This window comes from Rhea americana, unplaced genomic scaffold, assembly GCF_003343005.1.
Source record: "Rhea americana isolate MKP2758 unplaced genomic scaffold, rheAme1 scaffold_1, whole genome shotgun sequence".
NCBI classification, from domain to species: Eukaryota; Metazoa; Chordata; class Aves; order Rheiformes; family Rheidae; genus Rhea; species Rhea americana.
In genome coordinates, this window is record NW_028185038.1 from 7,288,713 (window position 1) to 7,307,425 (window position 18,713).

General features: G+C 35.3%; 2 protein-coding genes across 3 annotated transcripts in view; one reads left to right on the top strand and one right to left on the bottom strand.

Moving 5' to 3' along the window:
• The first annotated feature begins 1,662 nt into the window (after positions 1 to 1,662).
• Positions 1,663 to 18,713, top strand: part of CCDC146 (coiled-coil domain containing 146) — an 81,162-nt gene continuing 64,111 nt past the window's right edge. For both annotated transcript variants that reach the window (XM_085298592.1, XM_085298602.1), the window contains exon 1: positions 1,663 to 1,815. In XM_085298592.1, coding sequence (XP_085154718.1) covers positions 1,663 to 1,815 — 153 coding nt within the window. The remainder of the gene's footprint in view (positions 1,816 to 18,713) is intronic.
• On the bottom strand, positions 10,707 to 17,950 carry FGL2 (fibrinogen like 2). Its single transcript, XM_085298583.1, has 2 exons — positions 17,200 to 17,950; positions 10,707 to 13,696 (listed from the first exon to the last, which is right to left on the bottom strand). The coding sequence occupies exons 1-2, from the start codon at positions 17,948 to 17,950 to the stop codon at positions 12,990 to 12,992; spliced, it is 1,458 nt and encodes a 485-aa protein (XP_085154709.1). The 3' UTR covers positions 10,707 to 12,989.

Below are 18,713 nucleotides of genomic sequence, written 5' to 3' on the forward strand. Positions count from 1 at the left end.
TTGGCCTCTATGCTGTTTACAGTTGTTTCACAATGTTTTGACTTCTCCAGGAGAGATCATGAAATTGCTTTTTTTTTTCCATAAGCAAATACAGCTGCTGAAATCTCTCTAAAAGTCAAAATGTTCTTGAAGGAATTCCAAACAGCACTGAAGAAAGTCATAAGCTTACCAGTCTAAATTTCACTATCTGTATAGACAGCAATGACTCTTCAGAAGATGGATACACAAAATATAACATTTTTATATTAATTTTCCCACCATAACTGGAAAAATAAATTATATATTTTTTTAATTGTCATTCTTACAGCTTTGAAATGTGAAGTTATCTCTGTTGTTTCATAGGAGAAATGTAATATATGCTATTTGAAATGTTCTGATTTGTTCTCTATTTTACTACAATTTTTATTGTAAACCAATGGGAGTCAAAATTAAGAGTTCCATTTTAAAAGACAAAAATCTCTCATATACYGTGTGAAAGACTGAAAAGACATCAAGACTAGCTAGTTTGATGAGGGTTCTGTATCTCTGGCAACTGGTACAGATTTTATGGTGACTTTGCACTGTCGCAGAATACAAAGTTCTCTACATAGCAATTACTCCAGAAAGATCTGCTGCTGCCAGGTGTACACTTGCAGGAGTTAGTAGTCTTCCTCCTAAAATTTTGAGCTAAAACACTGATACTTGGGGAAGCTGCCTATTCATTGCATTTAAGGTCAACTTTAGTGAATTTATGGAGGACTTCTTGAATTCTTCCATGTAAGTCCTCCCTACAGTTTCCTCTCTATTTTACTCTACAAATACACGATGGCTTCTCAATCTTATTATGTCATGGCAATATTATGTGCTGCACAAGTCATTCTCTCCTTCTCTTCCCTCTGTAAAATGTTCCATGTCTCTCTTGCATGTTCTCTTCAACCATTCCATCTCTTACGTCTTTCTCCTGAAATGTTTGCCTTGTTTGCTACCTTCATGTAGAATGCATTTTTAACATTTAAATTTAACRTTTAAAATGCACTTGAATATACAAAGTTGTAAAGATATTGTTAAGCCAGAAGATGTTTTTGGCAGCTATTAATTGGCTATTTGATATAATAATTATTGACCTGTCTGGCATTGCTGTGTCTCATCAGGATGCCAGGAGTTTTGTGTCCCCTTGTATTCCATCTCCCTTTCCCCATTCCACTTCACCATTTTCACACACCTCAGAGAAGTCTGATGACTGATAGTTTTTAAAACTTAGCTGCTCAAAGCCCTGAGAAACTTGATCTAGCTTTGAAGTTAGTGCTGCTTTGTGTAGACTGAACTAGATGACTCTAGAGGTCTCTTCTAGCCTAAATCTTTCTATAATTCAACGCCTATTCTTTAAGASATACTGTGTTCAACACTCGCTAACATTTACAAAATGATAATAGAACTGAATATTAGATGATTTTTATAATAGTCATGCAACAATAGAATGATAGTACAGCCACGTACAGGTGTCTCATGAAGTTATAATCTGTCTTGCTCGCACTGTGACTTCTATTGCTTGCATGTCAGTCTCACATGTTAATATTTGTTTTATTTTTCTTYACCACATAATTTATCTTGAATAATCATTTGTATCCCAGCATCTGATTAACAGAATTTTGATATTTTTGTTACTTCCTAGAATTTCAAAAAATGAGTCAAGCTGGTGAAGAAAGTTCTTCCAGTGACACAGAATTGGAAGCTGAAAAGGAGGAACCTCTCTATGCTCTAGCTCCAACAGTTTATACTCGAGATGAAGGATCCATTGATATGACAGCAAGTCCTGCATTTCAGTGTTTAGATGAGGTACCATGTACACTTTCTCTGTCTTTAGCACTACGTATTTTTTCAAAATCAATGGATGTGAAATATAGATTTCATTGTTAGTTGAAGGTTGTTGCTATATGCTATTTATAGCTTCCTTTTTCCCTCCTCTCTAGTTATTAGGTGATAGAATGTTTTGTGAAGCAGAAGCATACACAGGGCTTATATACATCTTGCTGGGGGTGGTGTGCATAAGAGAGGGCCATGTTATTTCCTTCAGTGAACATGACCTTGAGAGAGTGAGCTTGTTTGCTGTATTCTAGTTGTAGAGGCAAACRCATGGTAGTTTTTGGAAATGCTAAATAGCTGCAGGAAAAATTCAAGCTAAGTGGCTTCTGAAGCATTAGTTACTGAACAGATCTTTTGGAACCTAGTTTCTTTTGCTGAATTTTTTGAGTTAAGAAAACCTTTGGAGTAACAGAAATATTTTAGAATTTAAAATATTGTTACAGCAATGAATGGTGTAATGATTTGAAGGAGGTTTAACTTGGTAATAATTAATGTCTTGGACTAAAAATTGTAAGAGATTTTTGAGTTTTGCTTTTCTACACGTTATTTATTTACTACAAGTAAAACTGTAGTATCATCTGCATTTACTAAAGCAATATAGAATCTTCATGTTGCAAAGAGCACACACTAGTAAAAAGAACCTTAAAGAATCAGAAGAAATATGGAGTAATATAGTATATGCAGTTTTTCCAAATGCCTTATTCAWTTCAGAGAAATCTCTTAATCTTAGTATTTGGCCTCTGTTGGAAATACTAAAACCAGAGAGCATCGTTTGCATTTCATGCATTGCAAAGCATCATTTGTGCATTTCAAGAAAGTGAGCTTGCCTAACTAGTTCATATGGATCCATTTTAATTAAGATAAAACTTTAGTTTTAACTGTAGCAAAGTTCAATAGAGGGAGTTGGGAGAAGTAAAGGAAAAGTTATAGAAGTAGATATAGATACTTGTTGTTTTCGTTCTTCAGTGTGTAGCCTTACCCTCAGTGAATTATTTCAGATGCCAGAGAAAGGTATATGTTCCCTCCACATCCTTTAGGGTCAGARGGCTTATTTTCCTAGATTGCAGGGAATAGCGAGAAACTTAAGAAAAAAATGTCAGGTGCCAAATTGGTATGGTCAGACCTGATTGTTTTACAGAATACTGGTGTTATGCAGTTTGCATTTGTTCCATCATCTCTTTATGAAATTATAAAGCTGTAACACTGGAAGAGACCTCAAGAGATCATCTAATCCAAAACTTAACACTGAATTAGATTCTCTGCAGGTATTTTTCGATCTTGTTCATTAAAACCTTTGCTGATGGAGATTCTACAACCACTTTCGCATATCTTTTTCCAACATTTCATAATCATTAGAATTTTAAAAAGTTTTTCTGAAAGCCCATTTAAATTTCTTTTGTAGTGGATTGTGCTGCTTTCTTCTTGCCTTTCCCACAGTGGCAATAGAGAGCAATTAATCTCTGCCYGCTTTGTAATAAACATGTACATCTCTTATATCCAAATTAGACCCAAGCACTTCAAACTTTCTTCATGCTTCATGTTTTCCTGAAGTTCTTCCTATTTTAGTTACTTTCCCATGGACTCTGTCCAACTTAGATCTGCTAGATCAGTTTGGCAGCCCAGCTCTATCTCTGCCTTGAACCCAAGTTGAAAATAGGACTGCCCCTTTCCTATCCTGCAATGGGATCGTATTCAACATAGTGGGAAGCAACACCTTCAACCTCTCTTGTGCATTCAAGTGAAGTATCCAGGAGGGAGAGAGYGTCTCACTTTCCGTCTAGTGCCTGTATATGGTATGTCAACAGTTTCCAGTATTGTAGTTGCAAAAGAAACCCCTTTCCCTCAGTCCAGGACAGCTGCAAAAGTCCATGGCAGTAAACTCCCAAGGTTTCACCTTACAGAAATGCTCCTGTCTACTGAAAGCGCTATAGAAACTGCATTTTGGGGAGTTCTTCCCACCAGGTACTTGCATACTTTTTCTATAGACTTTCAGTTACGGTGGATTTTTTTGATATGTCAACAAGAAGCTTGGGGAAAAAATACTGGAAGTGATATAACAGTCTAAAAGATGTTCTACTTTTCTGTTTTGTTTTTGTTCTTTTTAATCATGGGGAAAACAATTTTCTAGCCTCATTCTAGAAAATGGCCAGATCATTTGGCTTTTTCTTTTTTTCCTTCTCTTCCTCCCCTTCCCTCTGCCCTCCAAACCTTTCCAAGGAGGTTATTCTGCATGTAAAGTTTAAGGTCAACTTGCTTAACTCTGATAACATCATAAGCCATTAATAGGAAATATAGGGTAACCTTGGTATTAGAAATTGTTCCCAACTCAGGGAAATACTTGCAGTAGAAAACCAAAGTAAGTAATTTGCATAAGATTTCATAATGAGCTCTTTCTGTCATTTTGTCATTAATTATTTTTTTAAAAGGGAACTAGTTGACTCATTTATTCTTACTGTAATTCTTTTAACAGTTAGTACTAGTGCTTTATGAGTCAGCTGGGCACTTCRTTCCCTATTCATATTTCTTCCCTTTCACTGATACATCTTTGTTTTCCTTTGTTGAACTTTATGCACAAATCAGAAATAAATATATGACTTGTGTCMCCATAGGGGTTGCTGCATTGATACTGGCTTCAGCCTTCTCGAATAGCTTTCAAGAACTTTCCACTGAAACAGAATCATATTGTCTCTGGTTTTCTGGCTAGCCGTTTATAGTAGCAAATACTTACTGGAAGGGACACCTTTTAGTATTTTAAGATTTATTTGAGACTAGATATAGTCCTTCTGGCAGTAAACYTTCCATTCAAACCTGTCTTGATCTGCAAAATAGCAGATAATTGAAAAAAATCTAACCGGCACAAATGTCTCTTCTTCATTTCTAATAGCACATGGTAACATTACTTGACCTTGTTGGGGTTGATAAAATGTTAAAAGGGGGATAGATATTTCAACAACAGCCACTCAGTCCATCATGACTTGCTTCTTTTCACAAGTGTTTTTATTTATTACCAAAATGACATCAACCTAACTCAGTGCTTCCGCTGCTGTTGAATAGAGAACTATCATACATTCACAAAACGAATGAAACTGTATTTCTTGTCTAATGAATCTTTCCTGATATTCTATTTTCTTCCAGTGCGAGCAATGAGAAATAAATCAATGTGGATGATGTTAATTACTTTTAATGAAAAACTGCATAGTCTGGTATCTGTTATGATGAAATAAATATATTACTTGGGAAATGCTATATTAACATACAATAATCTRTGTTGCTGTCATTTTGAATTGGGTGCATTCTAGACAATGTATATGCAATTGGGTTCTTAAACCCTGTAAAACTAATTATATTGAATTTTATTAGATATGTGCATTATCAAACTTGAAGAGATACCAATAATTACGTAAAATGAATATTCTACTAGCAAATTGCTGCAGCAAAATTGTCCTTTGCATGATTTTTTTTTCCAGTGGGTGATACGATAAAAGATTTTACTTATTTCTGCACAACTTTCTCTCTTTATCTTTAGATCATCCTTACTGCAACACTACTATTACCACTAAAACAGCAGAAAATACTGAAATTGCCATCTGAAAAAATACAAAACGTGACATAAAACTAGATTAAATGCTCATGATGACTAGATTAGGCAGAATGAAAATAAAAAAGGCTGTTAAACAGATCACCTCCTTCCCACTCTAATTCCATTTGCCCTTCCCTACCCTGCGGTAGTTTTTTCTTTCCCCTGTGGATACACAAATTGTTCTTTCCTTCCCTCCACCTGATCTAGTCTTTCTCTTTTAATGGGAACATAAACAGATGAAAAATAGACCAGTTGTCATAACAATCTATTTATATTTCTCAAATGCTTTTATAATGCTTAATCTTTCTGTTAACCAAATTGCAATTAAAAGGATAGTATGATCCCAGACACTAAAAAGAGCCCTTCTCTACATATCTTTCCAATCTAAGAGTGAGTCATCGACAACCGTGCTCCAGGAACAGTTTTCCATCCACTATATTTTTACAAGATTTCAAAGATCTTATAAAGTTGATGAATTGCTCACAAAACCATACAGTTCACCTTTTGATTCAATTTATTCTCCAAAATTTAGGATTCTTTAGGTTCTTTCAGTTAGAATGAGAAATTAATTACAGAGCCAAGTATCTTTTAGACACACAAAGACACACACACAATATATATACCCATAGATATATAGATAGATAGATAAAAATACATACACATACATATTCTGTTCAGTAAATCCTGTTCATTTATAAATTTTGTACAAACTCCTTCTTTTCCAAAAAAGAGGAGAAATCAAATGTTAAGAGGKTAGCCTTCCCCAATTCCAGATCTTTTTTTCAGTTAATGATAGGCCAGCAGTTCTTGCTAGACTTTATTCAAGAGTGRTGTCTTTGAGCCTTACCATGTGGTGCTTTTTTATTTCTCTTCYTTCTGTGGATATGCTCTTAGGTTAGAAAGATGGTTGTTGCTTCTTTCAAATGTACACATCTATTTCTAAAACAATACTGAGAAAAACATTTGACAATTTTTATCTTGTATATCCCTCTGTCTCAGGTGGGCACTACTAGGGAGCTTTTTGTTCTGATAAAATACCTTACTTCTGAGGAAAAGGTGCTTTGCTATWTGCCAGTTTCAGTGATCCGATACCTTGTTCAGTAGGTACCACGGTAATACCCTTCTGCTAACAAACACTGCCCATYTCATCTAAATCTGAACCTGAAGAAGAATGAACTCCTTTGAGCRACTTTCTGCTACAGACTGCTGTACTCCATAACCTATGAAGATAACAYGCACAGTGCAATCTTGTTTGAAGCCAGCATTGCTTTCRTTTRTGCTGKTTTTTTTGATTGAAATTKTCACTGTTACYGACATTTGTTTTTGTCAACGTGCAAACRTCCTRCYTCCAGCAGCACCAGAAGGAAGCRGAAAGAACGCCTCACCACACCCTCAGCGGACTGAGGARTAAAGAGTGGCTTTCATCACTATTTTGAATCTTGCGATCTTTCTGAGTTTCATGAACCTCTTACCTGAAAAATGGTGAACTGCTAATAAAAATGTTAACCACAATCCTAKTCCTAGTAGAAACATAGAGCAAAGTCTCCGTCTGGGAAATACGCTTTTCTAGCTCAAAATGATAGATGAGGTGTGCATATTAAAGAAGAGGAATACGGTGACAGAGACTGCTCAAGCAAATTTTACTTCTCCTGATTTAAAGCTGGTTCATGTAGGTCTGTTACCTGGAAGTGCTTTAAAGTCACGGAATGGTGCATCTGTTCAGAGTTTGAATGGAGTGTAAAGGGTAAATGGCAATTACTTTTCATTTTTCTCTTTTTTTCTTAAGTTTCTATGCTAYGGGAAAGAAGAGAAAGTTACTTCAGGTTTGGCTACAGTCTTTCAAGTATAAATACCAAGAATTAGTATTTTATATGTTTCTCAGATGGCATTTTGACATGCCACTCTCTAGCAAATATAGACTTTTATAATTTTCTTTTACTAGCAAAATATTTTTTAATTCTTTCCTTACTTAGATTAAGTGATAGGTGTAACCAACTTTTCTTTTTTTAAGAAAATGTTTATATAACTATTCAAAGGAAAATTTTCTCGAAAACCTAGCTTGGTAGACTAAAGAATACTTTTTTTTTAATATAAGAGGACAAATTTAAACATTTGAAAATTTAAAATAATCTCTGTTAGCTTACATGTGCCATGCTTACTATTCCTCTAAAGTATGATGCTCAGTGTTGTCTTGCGTGGTAACCATAACAGTGGCTATGTTTCAGTACCCTGAAGATGTGTATACGCTCTATCAAAGCTATAAAAATCTTAACCCAGCTGTTGGATGCAAAGGACCTTTTCACACTGGAGCTAATCCTGGCACACTCTGCGTGTTACATGTCTTGAATGCTCCTGGCACAGCAAGAAAGCTATATAAATATGTTGGCACAGATGGGAGACAGATGTTGSCTCTACATGCCCCCATAGGAATCTCACTGCTAATTAAATTAATTCTTTTTTCTTTTTTCTTTAACTTTGTTGACTTAGTCACTTGAGAAGTCAGCTAGGGACAATAATGTGCTTGTAAGCTAGAGTCTGTGTTTTATTGTAGCAGCTTTCAGCAAGTAACCAATATTTTGAATACTGAAGATTAAACTCTGATTGGTTGTTGTGACAGCAAAGTTGCTTATTCTGATTGGTGGCAGCTCCTATTAAAAGCTGTAAAGCAGTGGGGAGAATTTATAGATACAAAATTACCTTAAACAGCAGGAGTGGGATCAGAGCCACCGTAATACACTTTTTCTATTAAGAGATTCCTTTTACCTCTGTACAGGTGAGACTGTGAGTAGACAAAGCCAGGAAGCTGTTGAATATATGCGAACGACCCCAAAGCAGGTAGCGTTTCAGTTGATTTCTGAAAAGCACGTTTGAAAGCAGCTACTGTTTATGATGTGTTGTTTCCCCTCTGCCATTATAAAGTCAAGTGCAGGTGCCCTGAAGGGACACAGAGGAAACCCAGCTCCCTAAAGCTGTGCGGTGTGGAGAAAGAACAACCTTTAATTGCAGCTCCTTCTTGCATTTTGGTCTTTCCTTGCAAATTTCCAAGACTCACGAGGCTTCAACAAACAAACAAATTATTGTCTTTTGTTCCAAAACTACCTCCCTCTTCCCTTTTTCTCACCTGAAATATGCATCCGAGAGCTGATATTCCAAAATAGGAGAAATTGTGCTGAAATAGTGAGTCTATCTGGCCTTGGCATCTGATATTTTTACTGGCATAGCGGTATGGTGGTGAAGCCAGAGCAACATTAACTCAACCTGCTTTCGGGGATTATGAGACTATTGCAATCATTTTGTCTCTGTGTGTAACACAGGCCAGAAACCTTTCATCACTTAATGTTTGTTTAAATRAGAATTTAATCTTTAAATAAAAATGTCCCTTCATGGAGAATCATCTGTTCTACAGATCTGGTTACCTTGGATGTTAAAAATGAGAAATATTTCTAGTTTACTTACTCTTAAAATCTCTGTTCAAATACTGCGTAATGAATGAGCCTGAAAGGACTGCGTAAGGAAGAATCCGTTATCTTTTGCTTTAGCACTTAAAGTCTGAGCTGCAGAGGGACATTTATAGTCTGTCCAAGCAGAGGATGAAAATTTCTGTTTCTCAAAGTAGATCCTACTTCTTCATAAAAGTCATTGATACAGTATAAATGCTCAGAAATAAGTGTGTAAAACATACTTTTTTTTACTGTGAAATTCTAAACATACTGTTTGGGTAGACATGTAGTGTTAATTAGACTTAAAGTTTGTCTTGATTATATGAAGATAATTCGGTAATAGGGTGTTGTCTTTTTTTCCAGCTATTGATTATTTTCCAGACAGATTTTTCTTTTACTGATATATTGATTCATATACTGTTCCCGTGACTTGTGTTATGACTGGATTTGACACATCATCTTAAAACATTGTTTTCCGTTTCTAGTTGACATTGAGGATCATGGGCCAATTCACTTCTGCCAGAAGTGCTTGTAACTGCAAAAAAGTTTTGTTAAAGCTGTGAATGAAATGTAACATTTTAAGTGGAATGCTTGCACTTAGCAGAGACTATAGAAATGGTCTTGCTTAGCCATTTTTCTTTGAAACTTATGTGAATTTCTTCAGGCCCTTATAAGGCATACTACTTTCATCCCTTGAAAAAAAGAAGACAAGAGACACTTGTAAAAATATATCTCACATCTCTTTTTGGTAAGCCACTATTTGCTTCTGATTGTCTCTTTTTTTTTTCTCTCTATGGAAACTTAAACTTTTAAATAACATCCTTGCTGTTTTGATTTTTCTGTGATTTATGTCATAGAGGGTAGGTAAATTTGACTTTCTTTCCCTTAAAATACAGGTTGTGGTTTAGGTTATAAACACAGTGTTCTAGGTGTGGTCTTGAGAATCATCTTAATTTCCTTTGAAAATATCACATAAATGCAAATATTTATTTTCTACCGAAGTGTCAAACTACCTGTTGCAGAACTGTATGTTGTTCTCAGCTCAATCTCTTAAATGTCTGATTTGATTACAGTGTTTCTCAGAAAAAAACCCTTAAGAAAAACCTTTCCCTGAGTTGATACTTACCAGTRTTTCCATGAAAAAGTACAGATAAAATTTTTCTTATAAATCACTGCTTTCAAACCATCTTTTTCATTTCTTTTCTCTGTTTTTTTTCCAGTTGTTGTTTAAACAATGCATGGAAAGCCAAGAACTTACAGTCTGCTTGGCTGATCACATTCAACAGATGGAGTTTTGCCTTTATTCTGTGGAAAAATCTCTTAGGAATTTTGCTAGCAAGCTTGCTGTTATAACTAACTACTAATCTTYTTTACTTAAATTCAGCATTTAAATATTAGCAAGATCAAAACCACAAAGATTTTCCTATGATCWTTTTTGTTACATAGGTGTTTTCTGCATGTGATCTGAAAGGTTGTATGTATTATAWAAACAAAATGAGTTTGCTTCTCCTCTTTTGTATTAAAGATACAGCCTTTGTAAACTCCTGATGGGCAATTAATTTTTTTCTGTTCCAAAATACAAGTCGTCTCAAGTGGCTGTCCAAGATTTCAGCCTTTGGTATTATCTGGTAGCTGAAGTGTGATAGACTGAATGTCTTAAGAGCTCCAGTTACCACCATTGTGATATCCCATGGCGCTGTTGTCATGTCACATAGCCGTCTTCATGGCCATCTGAAGTTGCCTTACTAGCACTGTGTGTATTGCTTTGATTTTTACATAAAATTAATGAAACAGTTTTTGAGGATTCTTTTATAGTCCACATAAAGAAACTTAAAATCTTATGGTATGGTCTCAGCAGTGTGTCTTAATCTTTATTTACACCAAGGAAAATTTAAAAATAATGCTTGATCCAGCAAGTAGATAGAGAGTTACACTTTGTAAAACTAGTACATATTAATAGAGACTCAGCTACAACAGTTCCACGTAGGTAGTATTCAGCTTTGTGTAATAACATTCACTGCCTTTTTCTTCCCATTTTAAGAGATTAGTCAAGGCTTTTGTAAGTGATATTAGTCACATTTGCTTATTCTGTTAAAATTTGTTACAAAATTTCCTTTAAACAAGATACACAGATATGCCAAGCGTAACAGTTGCTCTTCCAACAACTTAGCAGGAAAAAGACATTTTCAAGTAGAATCTTGTAGATACTGTAATTGTCATACTTAACTAGTTACCATAAAATGAATAGGAGCAAATAGTGCATTTCATGCCAAATGTTTAAATATAATCATAATTTGTTCTTCTAACCAATACTTCATAAGTGGGTTTTTTTGGTTTAGGCAATTGCTGTTAATCCCAAAATAAATACTGTAAGGCTTCAAAACAAGTTCTCAAGAAAGGATTATACATCTCAAAGTTAAAATCTTCCATTTATCTTTAAAAATGAAACATAGTAAACCAAATTACACTTCACACTGAAATATCCTTCAAAGTATTTACTCCCTTAAAATATATATATTAATATTTTACAGTTTAGTAATTGCCACTGTAGCTCGTTTTACATAACTTGTTTTGGTTATCTTAAAATACGGTAAAGCTTGTATTTGTAAAGTATTAGCTCATGTACGTACTCACAGGTTTCATTGGCATCGCTAAGTTGCTTAGCATCATTAAGGAGCAGCTTCTTTAACCAGCAAGCCTATGCCAGCAAAGACTTCACTTTTACTGGTAAAGAAATACAGCCCTAGTACTTTATGTTCTTCTGAAAATTGGTATATRCCTGTTTTGCAAATATAAGCTGCATCTTGTCTCAGAATTAGAGTTACTCACTCTAATTGTAGAGAGATGTCYTTTCTAATGTAGGCAAAAGATTTATGTAGGCAAATTTATGCTTGCTATCAACAATAAGAGCTGTAATAATAGTATCTTTGGTTTGTCCACCCTGAAGTGTTTGAACATTTGATTAGTTTTCATCTGTTATATTTTAGGAAAAAAAGGTACTTCACCTAGTCTCTTCCTGTAGGTAACTGCCACTGGATTTTTCATGATTCTATGACTTTAAAAAGGGCTATTAAGGAGATGGGGAAAGGGTGTTCTAATTTTACTTTTTTATATATATAATCTTACAAATAATTTAAGCTCTTATGGTACATCTAGTGAGCAGTTTTTAAGAGTGAGCTTGAGTCTCTGCATAAGTCATCTTGTAACATTTATCTTACCTAAAAGATTCCAAAGAAAATAATTTGGTTCTGGAAACTCTTGTACTTATTTAGAGACRTTGATGTAAGGGCTTGCATCCTTGCTGCTGCTTCTTCCTACCTGCCTGTCTRCCTATATAAGTCTGTGATAAGCTACATAACCATTCCTTTCTCCCACAGAGCAGGAATAGGATGTTGGTCCTCAGCAGAAGAATCGATGGGAACAAAAAACGGTCTTCTTTCTTTACGTGCTCTATACATTATTTCCACTTTCCCTTGTTCAATTCTTTCACCAATTTGTTTGAAAAAAGGAGTCCTATTCATTTTCTAATTTTTCCACAAGGCTTCTTTTGCATCTTTGAGCAAACTCTGTGGTCTTTTGTTTCCTAATCCTTTTAAAATAATAATTCACACTACTTTCCTAAGTCATACTTATGCCATGGTATACATTTGAAGTTGTGAAGCATAGATGATACAAAAAGTAGGGCCATATCAAGAGATAGTAAGTCTTATTCTAAGTGCCTAACAGATAGATATTATCAGATGTGCTTTTGAGTTGTTTTCAAGTAAAGATGCACGTGTTAATTCGGATATGATTTGTAGGACACCATTTAAAACTTTTAAATTATAAAATCTAGTATACCACAAACTAGTGGTAAAAGCACCAACAGCAATGTTTAGGATATTTACATAGCAATACCATGACTTAACCTATGCTAAGTTTTAGCAGTAACTATTCAGAATCATTAATGCTGTTTTTAATACCTTATGCGGGGCAAACCATCTCTAAAAAGTTATGTGGAAAGATGTTATTTTGTCTAGAGCTATTTTATGCCAACATAACTGAATATTTGAATTCTGAGTATAATACTGAGTAAGTGTGATTTTGAGTGCAATCCAATGCAAACCAGTTAAGAGAAAGGCCTAGATTTACGGCACAAAACTTTTGGGTCTGATCATGATCTTTACTGATTTAAAGGGTTGCCGATAACCGCTCGGAATATCATCAGAAACACCATGCCACGTACCCCAGAAAATCCCATTGCGGACGCCTTTGTATTTCTTGTGGTAGTATTTGCCATTGAGGTTGGCTGACAAGCATGCATCAAACCACCAGCCAGAGCTGTAGTATGCACCGCAGTTTCCTGATGCGTACCTATCGTTGTCCTTGTCYGGCGTCGAAAAGAATTTTTGATCATGGTTGTAATGCTTGCTGTAGTGGAGGGCATCTCCCGCCGTCCCGCTATAGCCGTGAACACTCAGGCGGTACTTTAGATATTCGTTGGCCACGTAGAAATGTTCGTATTTAGCATATTCTCTGATACCATTGAAATCTTCAAGTTCAATTCTCAGTTGCATTTCCTGGCTCTTTGTCAGGAGGTGAATTTTATCGTTCCCCAGCCAAAACTCCCTGCTAAGGTTTCCAAAGCCATTTTTGTAGTCATTCCATGTTCTGTTGAAGTTAGTGCTACCGTCCTGACGCCGCTGCAGCACTGTCCAGCCACCTCCCAGTGCTTCCATGTCACAGTAAACGTCAAAGCTGTGATTTCTGGGGTCAGGGGTAACTCTGTAGATTCCGTTATTTCTTCTGCCTGCYGTATAATAGTCAGCACAGTCTCGCTGCATAATTTGTACAACTGGTGGAAAAATAGATAGTGTTAAAATAAATACAATTTGAATTTTAAAAGAAACAAAATTTGTTAGCATCATTCCAGACTGGGGCATAAGGAACATTTTAAGTCAAGTRCAGACTCCATTGCACTGTTGTCTGTGCTTCAGAGAGCCTCTTACCAAGTGCTTTTTTCTTTCCCCCGTTATTGTTAAGTAGGAAAAGCCAAAAGTTAATCAAAGCTTTGCATTACTTTGCCATCATATTGTCATATTGGACTTGTATTGCTTCTGCCTTTAATATATCTAATGAGTCAAACACAAGAAAGCTATTTTAAAGTGATACAAACACATATTCAGCCTTTTGGATTAGAGAGACTTCTCGAAATGAAATAGTACTACAGCAGTTTTAGTTCTCCTGAGATGACAGCTTTTTTCCATTCGATTTACTCTGTAACGGGTACCACCTAGGATGTCTAGATCAGATGGCTCTCAAACCGTTTTAATGGCTTTTGTATCAAGACTGCTTGACGGGGACATAGTGATTGACTGCTTTTTCTTTTCTTCTTTTTTCCAACTTTTTCTTCATCCCATCCCTACCTCCTGTGGATTCAGCCTAGTATCTCCAGCCTGATATTTCTAATGCTTCATGTTCACAGGCTTGCTCCCTTTTGTGTTTAAATGTATACCATCACACCATGTCTATTATAGAAATCTTCATGTGGAAGTATGCCAGAGGAAAAGCTGTGTRCATGCAGGAATGACTTTAGGTTGGCTGTTGCTCTGTGAACATCATTGGATATAGAATATCACATCCTTTGGAGTTTTTGACATATGAATGATTAATTTTTTACAGCACTTTAGGAGCAGGAAACAAAGTACTAGAATTGTCTCACCTATTGTCATAATACTGCAATTCCGAGAAAGATAAAGCTAGAAATGTGACAGTGCTTTCCTGTGTCTCTGGCATTGCTGGCTTTAAAGTAAGGAAAAGATTCAGTATCTACCATTAACACAGCTTTTTCTCTGTATGTATTTTACATGGAAGAAAAATATTCCCAGGTGTTTCCTGCAGAATATAAATCCATATTCTATCCATTAACTTAGTAACAACATTGTGTACAACAGTTTTCAGAATGCATGGTATTGTAATTCCATGTTGTTAAATAAGAGGTAGTGAGCTCTCAGAAGTTCTGAGTTAAGAGTCAAAACCATTTTGACAATGTTCATTTCTATTGTAGATTTGAGTTTATGGCCATGTTCATTTGCAGACCTCATCTGCAGGTTATTTCTAGAAAGTTTTGAATAATTAAACTACTTCCTGAAAGGAATAAATGTTCTCAGATTCCAGGAGGGCATAAGACTCAGGACTCCCTGTTTACTAGTACAGTAAACTGGCCATCTGTAAGAGCGTGAAGGAATGTGATAAGACAACTTTGGAAAGAAAATAACGTCTGAAGATTATTGTAGATGTTATTAAATATGTAAGAAATCACATGTAGATTTGAGTCATCCTATRAGAATTTATTTTCTCATAGAAATCTACCTATCTAACAAATTCTTTAACACACAGAGAAAAGTGTTCTTTTTTTCTTTATGGGCAAACCTAAATACATCTTTAGCTTTGAGTTCTTAGAAGTGCTCTTATACTGTACACGCTTTGTAGGTGAGAGACTGTAGCATGGGAATTAGCATGACATAAGGATGCAGATCACTGAAGGAGAGTCTTGAACTAGAAATGAAATCCCTTGCTCTCCTCTGGAGGGAATTATAAACCCAGGAAAAAAACATTAGTTAATAATAACGTTTTTTTTTTTTTTTGTTTTGCCTTCATGTAAATGTTACCTGGAGTGGAGGAAGAAGACTCCAGAAGGGGATAGTTGATAGCATTTTCTTTTGCTGTCCAGAGAACAGGGTAAATGTTTTCAAATATGAATGTCTGTGGTCAGGTATTATGTGTCAGTGTAGGAACCAAAGGCTTAAAAGCTGCATCTAAGTCCTAAACTAAAAGATTCTCATTAAGTTTGCTGAACGTCATGTAAGATCTTTGGTTTCAGAGCAGATGTTGACAGAGAATCCCCATTTTGGGTAAAGTCTTTTTATAATCTAATTCCATTCCTATTTAAGTAAACAGTAGTTTTGCTATTACTTTCAGTGGAAGCAGGAATAGCACATATATAGGAAAAAGCTGTATATATTGCTTTATATATATAATATAATATGTATATATTGCTATATATATAATGTATATATTGCTGCTGTGAACACTTTTAGGCATCAGTTACTGTAAAATATAAGCAATATACACAGGATCATATGGTATGAACAGCACTCAATATTTCAGTAAGAGGTATGCGAAATAACTAAAATGAATTTATTCTATTAGCAAGTACTGTACCTGAATTCTGTTTGTTGTCCATTATCAATATACAGGATAATAATCATTCTATTTGTGACAGGTTTAGGTCYGAATTAAAACTATTTGATTTATACTGATTTAAGCTGATTGCTGATATAGTAAAAGTATTKCTTGTATTATCATTCATTTGCTCTTTTCATACTTCTCAGAATTTCATCTGTACATGCACTGTACAATTTGTAGATCCTTCAGTTTTCATTTTGAGTAGACAGAAGAACAGTTTTATTTTAAATCTGGATATTGAGTAATAGAGGCTCAAAAACTTCAATGCAGTCTGATCTTTCATTGTTCTATCTCTACAGAGCCCTATCTTCGTATGTATGATACCTAAGTGGTAGAATACACTGACAATCCTGTAAATATTTCTTATTCTCAATATTCTTGTTTTCAGTATTTCTCAGTTTTAGTTAGGAAATTAAAAAATAAAAGAAAAAATGTGTTTTTCAGAGGTAGCACCTATTTTCCATTTCATATTTCTTATATATCGGATATATTATTATTTATTTTATATTAGATATTTCTTATATATTAGATTCTTGCAAAGGGTATGATACATGTATTACCCATTCGAGAAGTACTGTTAGTGTTTTATTCTGTTTTTATTAATATTTTTGTTATCCCATCTGATAAAAAATAAACATTTTACTAGATTGACTTCATATGTAATAATGATTTGCAGACCATTTCAGAATAATTGCATTGTCTAAAGCACAGCTAAAGAGGATATTTGTCCTCTTCATCCAAGCAGAAAATATACGTAGTTCACTGATGTTTAATGAAGTATATCTTACTGAAGGTATGGGGTTTAAAATAATACATTAATTGTTCATATTTATTAATTAAATTACAGAAAATGTTCTTTGAAAATTTATGCTTTAAGCCTATCGTAAGGTCAAATTCTAGGAGGAACTGAACACCTGCAACTCTTAGCAACCCTCTAGTGGCAGGTGAAAAGTTTTACAGGAGTATATATAAGCACTAAAGGAGCAAATATTTATATTGTGAAGTGGATAGCATATCTACTTGATTAAAATATATTTGAATTAATTTATCAGGTAATTGTAGAATGCATAGGAAGCTTATACAGGCRTAAAGAATTAACAGGTTACGTACCAGGTCTTGGTTGCATTGCTGGGCATTTAGAAGAACATCTGTTATCAAGACTGTTCACGACAAATGTCAAATTGGCAACTTTTCTGTCAACGTAATTTTCTACATTGTTCATATTTATGAGGCTCATTTTCTCTAGGCGACCCTGCAGTGTCTGTATCTGACTCTTTGCATTTTTTAAGCTGGTCGACATTCTGTTAACTTTGCTTTGCAGTTCCTTTACTCTGTTATCTTGGATTTTACTGTTTTCTGCTGGAGTTTCTGCATCAGGTAGTAGGAATTCGTTACTACTGTCTCTTTCTTGGTTGTCATCGGCCTGCAGCTTGCAATCTTGGCAACATTTCCTCAGCTTGTTTACCGCTTCTTTAAGGGTTTGAACTTCTTTGAGAGTCTTCTCRATCAGTCTGAATTGTTTAGGTAACTGGATGGTCATTGGAGGCAGGTTTATCTGGTACGGACAATCCTCTCCTCCTTCATCACATTTCCCATTAGTTTTGAGCTTTATAGGACAAGTATCAGTAACTTTTCCTTCTTCAGCATCCTCTGCCTCTTCTAAAACTACTGCAAAGACATTYGTTAAAGCAAGCAGTGCTGCCTTAAGCAAGACTAAGTACACGAGCAGCTTCATCTTCGCAGAGAAACTAGCAGTATGAGGAAGTGTGTAAAAGTGGAACAACTTTATAAGGGCAGCTTGAAGCCTGTGAGTTATCAGAGTGCCTGCTCTGTTCTCAGAAATGGGTGGGAGTGCTTGCATCACAGGCGATATTAATAGCAGAGCAAAGTAGGTAGTGCTTGGCAAAAGGAGCAGATTTCAGTCTGTATTCCTGACTCAGAGCTTGTGTATGTAAGCAAAATGATGAAATGCATGTGTGCTGGTCATTTTTGCAGTCTATTTTCGTTTTTTTACGTGGATTTTCTTTGAGAGGGGAAAGATCACTTAGCTCTCTTTTTTAATAGTCTGCTAACATCTGTCTCTTAGCATCTGAGTGTTCTAAAATTAGACCATAGGTTTACCACAGCAGGTGGAAAAGGTGAAAATCAATCCCTTTCCCAATGTGATACTTTTCACAGGAATAGATACTGACACTGAGTCTCCCCCTTCCTACAGCTTTTTTTTAATTGAATAGATTTATTCATAAAAATGATTTAAATCCCAAATATATCAAAATTCACCTAATTTTCATTCCAAACACTTATCAGGATAGGATCACAAGCCAAGCAGGATGAGCAGCTTGTTTCTTTTTCCTATTTTACGTAACAGTGTTTAGAATAGTTATCTGGAATATTCATGATTTATATGGGACATCACAGTTCAAATTCACTCCTATCTGATTCTAAGCTGGCATCTGAAGAAAGGCTTTCCTTAGGAGAATGTCCTATCCAAAGCAAATTACTGGATATACTGAGACAGATCAGCACTGTCACCCTTTCCTTTTGAGGCTCTTCAGTCTCCTGGTCTGTCCTTTTGCCTCTTAAACATTTGCTGGGCCAGAGGAGAGGGGGTAATGTGGAGTGCC